Source organism: Ambystoma mexicanum, chromosome 2q (genome assembly GCF_040938575.1).
Source record: "Ambystoma mexicanum isolate Mex_15411 chromosome 2q, UKY_AmexF1_1, whole genome shotgun sequence".
NCBI classification, from domain to species: Eukaryota; Metazoa; Chordata; class Amphibia; order Caudata; family Ambystomatidae; genus Ambystoma; species Ambystoma mexicanum.
In genome coordinates, this window is record NC_090924.1 from 347,173,395 (window position 1) to 347,179,394 (window position 6,000).

General features: G+C 44.4%; 1 protein-coding gene across 5 annotated transcripts in view; it reads right to left on the reverse strand.

The window, feature by feature from the left end:
• Positions 1-5,577, reverse strand: part of ARHGAP17 (Rho GTPase activating protein 17) — a 1,009,368-nt gene extending 1,003,791 nt beyond the window's left edge. For 4 of the 5 annotated variants that reach the window (XM_069647363.1, XM_069647360.1, XM_069647359.1 and 1 more), the window contains exon 1: positions 5,246-5,431. In XM_069647363.1, the coding sequence (XP_069503464.1) occupies positions 5,246-5,298 (53 nt within the window). In that variant the 5' untranslated portion in view covers positions 5,299-5,431. Of the gene's footprint in view, positions 1-5,245 lie in introns of all 5 variants that reach the window. The other variant, XM_069647362.1, reaches the window with a different exon arrangement.
• Between the last annotated feature and the right edge of the window lie 423 nt (positions 5,578-6,000).

A 6,000-nucleotide genomic window follows, 5' to 3' on the forward strand; every position in this document is an offset into this window, starting at 1 on the left:
TTATAGGCACCCTACACTAAAAGTAGAGTTTGCCATAGCACCCTAGGCTTTCAAAGAAGCCTCAAGATATACCAGTTTACAGCCCCCGTTACCCTAAAAAATGCCAAATACATGCAGTCCCCTATAGCCGTGAAGGCACTGTAAGGGTAGAAAGAGGGCAGTTAACATCATTTCTGAACAAACACCAGGCAAGACATATGCAATGAGATACAATGTAAATGTCTGCTTTTTTAATCCAGCAAAAATCCCACTCCCTCACGGTTCTTGTGGTGGTGGAAGGCATGCAAGAAGTATTGAAAGATCAGGTCGTAAATGACACCAAGGACGTGCCAAAGAATGAGAAGTCTCACATAGATAACAAGCCGGCATATGAAAGGGCAAATCAAAACACTAGACCAGTTGCCTCTACAAGCAGAATATGGCAATGCGGGACCTTACATAGGCTCACGCCTTTAATAAACTCTCCAAAGTCACTCGCCACCTCAGTTCTATACAATACCCACAGCACACCATTTCTTACTCGCCAGAGTCAAATAACACTAGGCAACGGCTCGTGCACATTTTGAGCTTGATTACGGGAACCCACAACTCTCAGGACAATTTCCTTTCAGGGCCAAACATCATTTACTTACCAGGACACGGCAGCCGTCACCCTTCAAAAGAGACAGGCCTTCTACCCCATCACAGAGAATTTACACCAAACCAGTATCGGGTATAAATCCCCACTCGAAATTGGAACTCATGGAGCAGGAGCTGGAAGTAGCTCCTGGGTATCGGGATTTTCATCTGACCAGTGGAGTTACCCATCGTGATCCAGGAGCTATTCATGTCCATCCTCATGAAATGGCAGAAATTCCCCTCCCCCCTGCCAAACTGTGGCATCCACATTAATGGGACCCCATGTTCTATTGCTGTGTTGCTATGTCTTGAACCCTATTGCTATCTGCGTTTGTTGAATCCGGTCTCCTGCCATGATGCTTTATATATGTCTTCGCTTTTTACGCACTTTAAATTGCTTTCCTTTTGTTTAACATTTCTTTTCAGTCAATTCTTCCTTTTTGCTGCTACCTCTCATGTAGTCGTTAACTATGTGTGCTGCTACTTTTTAACTCAGTCACTACATACTTTACTAGATTAATCGCTTTTCCAGCCACAGCATTTTTATCTCTGCTGCCAACCCCTTTTTCTGTGATCCAACCTTGCTCACACTCTCGCTCTCCTGCAGAATGAAGCACTAATATGTAGCATCTAATCAATTCACCTTCCAAGTGAGACAACCTTAACTATTTTGCCCTGTATATATCATCCATTACATGTCTTCTGAACGTTTACTTTTCCACCTTTCATGGAAATTCCTAAAAACCTAGTTAATGCTCGATAGTGTTGTTTGTATGGCATCAGTTGGCTTGATAAGCCAAACGTAGCTCCAGGTAGTCGGTGTCAAGCGGACAAGGCTGGATCCAGGAACCAAATAGCTCCCAGATATTTTTTAACCCTGACCTCCATCCTCGTTTGTTCTACTGTTTACATGTGAAGATTAGCAGAGGCGTCGTTACGTGCCAGAGAAGGTGGTACAGATAATCAGCCCAACGGAGAAAAGGAAGGAAGATGGGAGAGGATCCCCACTCAGAGCCGTATGCAGCCTACAAGGAAATATTAGAGCCCACCATCTACCCAATTCGGCACCCGCTGAAATGAAGAAAAAAAACATGAAGCAATTAATACCAGTTCATTACAGGAGTAGAGCTCACCCACCATTCAGAAGCCTCCATTATGCTACGACAGGGATCGAAATTAAGATTGGAAAAGTAGGAGCTAAAAGCAGCTTTTGGGTGTCTAGCATTAGCCAGGGACCAGGAGCTACCACTGGGGAACAAAGAGCTAGTACATGATGTTCCGCAAATCTAACACAATGAAATCTGTTGACAAACTTCTCCACAGAACCAATGAAGGTCAAAGTAGTGTGAAAAACCAGAGGGTGTTTCACAGCCTGGGCCCGGGGATCCTGTACTCAGATGGTCAGGGAAAGGCTATTGCTTTTGAATCCCTATTCTGGGGGTTGACAAGCGAGGTAGGATCACCTGGGTAGGGGTTCCTCTGGGAGTGGGGGTGAAGCACCTTTTTCCTTAACCCATCTAGCCCCTACCCCTGCTTATTTTATGGGAAACTAGAACTCCCATAATTCCTCCCCACTTCATATTAACAACACTACTGAGCCAAGGAAGATGAAGAATGAGGCCAGGAGGAATACCTCTACTGATCTGCAATGGCTCTGTCCCTCTAATGAGATCAAGCACGTAATACAAATTACATACTGCACTTGTTAACAATCCATGTCAGGATAAAAAGGTGGCGCGCACAGGCACACTGACCGAGGCTGGGTGCAAGAAGGAACAGCTCTTTCGGGGCTGAAGCGAACCAGGCTATGGAAGTTGGAAGGCCAAGGGGCTGATTGGCTACGGCGAAGAACGAGAGAGAGACAGGCGAGAATTCCATCCTTTCAGGAAGCTGTAAGCGTTCCACGACCGAAAACAAGGGAGCGGAAAAGAGAAACCTTCAAAGTGCTTCCAGACAGCCCACTACCCTCCCAGGCGAATGACGAAGTAGAGGAGCCGTTGGTAACAGCCCTGACTGCTGCGAGAAAAGCATTGAAGATAGAAGCCCAATAACACAACCAGTGAGTTATTAAAAGGCAAACAAAAGTCTGGGTTGTGTTAAGAGAAAAAGAGGCATGCACTATGTGTAAAGGTTGTGCGTGTGCCGATAAAAAGCATAATGAAAAGAACAATGATTGAATGCTGAGAAAAATATACAAAGTAACAGAGTAATCTTGCGAAGCAGAATCACACATTCAAAAGTCTCTGTGAAATGTTCTGAGTAATGGAAAGTAAGAAACGAAGGCAAGAAAGTTACAGCGATCCCGCGATCCCGAACGAGAGTTGATTTAGTGAAAAGCAACCTATATGAACTTTGAAAACCACAAGGAGGGCAAAAGTAAAACTACAAATACAAAGAAGTATTGGTGTTGTATGTCAATTTTGAAAGTTGCCAAGAGGGCACATGGAAAGAGAATAGGCAAACTACGAGTAGCAATGAGCATTGGTATTGTGAAGATTGTTAAATTGTTTAATAGGAGATCAAAGTTGTCATGCAGAGGTCTACGTAAAATCCTTGTAGTTTCGAAAGGATCCGACAGTAAAAGAAAAAGACAGGCTTGAGCCGGCAGAGAGAAGCCTGTGCTGAACTGTGTAGAGTGAAAGTTAAGTTTGTAGGTCAAAAAGTGGGGAAGGGAACACCCACAAAGAGAAAGGCAGGCTCGAGCCCGGCGGAGGGAAGCCTGTGTTGAATAGTGGAAAAGTGAAAGCCAAGAGAAGAACTGGTAAGTGGTAAGGCGGATGACGGATTAGACTGTCATAATCTTGAAGCCCAAGCCTGAACTGTTGAATTGTACTAGCAAGCCAGAGTGTGCAAGACTGATAGAACTCTGCCATCCACCTATCCTTCTCGAGACCCTCTGCTTCTGAACATGGTGAAGGGAGTTTTTACCTAAGCCATTCTGACATTTCTTTTAAGACACTATTTTCCTTTTTGGAATTCTCTTAACACATTTGTCATTTGAGAAGGAGGGCAAGATTAGGTTTTCTTCCTACTTGACTTTTTATTTTGACTAGACAGACTTGGACTCGGTTGTTTATTTTATGGTCGAGATTACTACCATTTTAAAGTTAGGACCAGTTAGGAATTTCACCAACCCCAGTAAACAACAAAATAAAGCTTCTTGAAACTTGCATATATCGGGTCTACTGTTGATAACCAGGCCTTCCTTACAGTAGTCATAAAGGGAAGCAGACTGGCTATGTCCATGGAGGACACAGACATCGGGTCACTCGCATTTATGGCTGACCAAGTAAAAGAAGGGAAACAGCAACAATAAAGATTTTGAATCGGGAACATCCAACAGCCACTTTAGAAGCCTGCTATTGTTGAACGGCTTGTAATCTGTGCATTTTCTGCTCGGCATCTATATTTAGACGTCGGAATGATTGATCTTTTGAAACATACAACTAAGCTTTCGGCCACTGCGAGGCATTTTGAAGTTTTTGCTGTCCTAGTCGGATCTACACTATATTCCATATCGTTTTTTGGAGGGACACGATGTACACTTCACATATAAACAAAGTTGTGCTTACATTTAAGGTGTCTCTCCAAAAAACGATATGCAATATAGTGTAGATCCGACTAGGACAGCAAAAACTTCAAAATGCCTCGATTTAAAGGAATCAATCCAATTAATGCACACATGTACGATATATCTTATTGATTATATCTTGCAGCCCCTGAAGAATGTCCAGCATTTGTATGGCATATAAGGACAAACAACATGTACGTGTAGGGCTACATGGAATGCTTAAAGTTGTATATTTACATTACGGGCATTTCTTTGGTAATTGGTTTTTGAAAACGATGTATTAGGTCAATTTTGTATGTGTTGTCATAAATCAAGTGTGACTTGTTATGCATGTGATTGTGTATTTACTAGTGGGGTTACGAGTTTGCATATTGTTTCTCCAACGTGTGTGTTGTTTTAAACAATGATTTAATTTTTATTAGTTTGGACAGTCCAATATTTCAGGAAAACAAGGTTTAAGACACTCGGCTTTGAAATGGAAGTTAGCACTTTCCTTTTCTATAAATAAACCCTTTTCCCCCAGCAACACCGAGCGAGTCTGTTTTTTTCATGGCCGGTTTACACTCCTTTAGCCATCCTTCATAAATCACGTTCATGCAAATCAAAGGACTACCCGGTCTAAAGCACACAATCCCAATATTATCAATGTTGTGGAGTAAGAGCCCAAGTTGGCCTATTCCCTCCACCCAGTCTGGACTTTGTAAAGTGGCATCATATCCTGCAAAAAAATGTCAAGAAAGAACCTCGATTCCAAACAGTACACACAGAGGAATGCGAATGCATCACGCTTTTTTGGTAAAGATTTGCCCCCCTACTCATAACGAAATTCAAATATATGCTCATAGAGTGTCCCAAATTAATCAATATGTGTGTATACTGCAAACTCACGGGGCGACGACTCTAAGTGGTCTTCGTAAGCCAGCATCATACAAAACGGATATGCTTTTGCACTTGGTTACTTACCTCTCATTATGAAAGCCCTAGGATCAAATCCCCCATCCCATCACACCCCCCGCCCTCTGACCCCACCCGGTTAACTCCCCAAAGCAATCTTACCTTCCCACAGTCTGGCTGGCGAGCTGTCTCATACGATCGAACTGCTTCTTCATGGTGGCCACTCCGCAGTTTCGCTTACGGGATTATAGGACGAAGGACGAGCATGGATCCAGTGAAGAAAGTTGATGATGGGCTCTTCAGAGCCCACTGGGAAGGCGGTATAGCTTACCCCGGCGCAGTGGGTGTACTTATCTAAAGACCCATGAAGAAGAGCTGTAACCTGTCGTAGCGCTGGATATAGCGCCTCGTAGCCTCACCGTGGAAGCGAAGTAGCTCTGCAAGACCGCACAGACACAAAGCGAAGCTCAGTTCTGAGCACTGCATAAGCAGCTGGCTTTTCTACCCAAGAATGTCCCGTTATGCAGGAGGGTACAGCACCCCCTGGAGCCCCTGGACAGGGGTGCAGGTTAGGTCAGACTTGTATGCAAATGCAAGCGCCACAGGGCCACTGTCAGTGCAGAGGACGCAGTTACGTCCCGAGTTCTCCCAAGAATTTCAATACTGCAGCATCCAAGCCCCAGTTCCACAATGGTAACGACTAGTTCCCATTAGAAAATAGGACCAAGCAACGCGCCCTATTCACATGACTTACACGTTACGTGCCACTGTGAGCTGTCAAGTCAGTGTACGTTCCATGCAGCATTCACCCTACGGAACTCCGTGGTCATTCTCAGAGCGGGAAGGTAATTCTGGGAGGGAGCGTCGTGCCTGCGAGTTACGTGCGCGCACACGAGCATTCCTCCGCGATCGAGCTG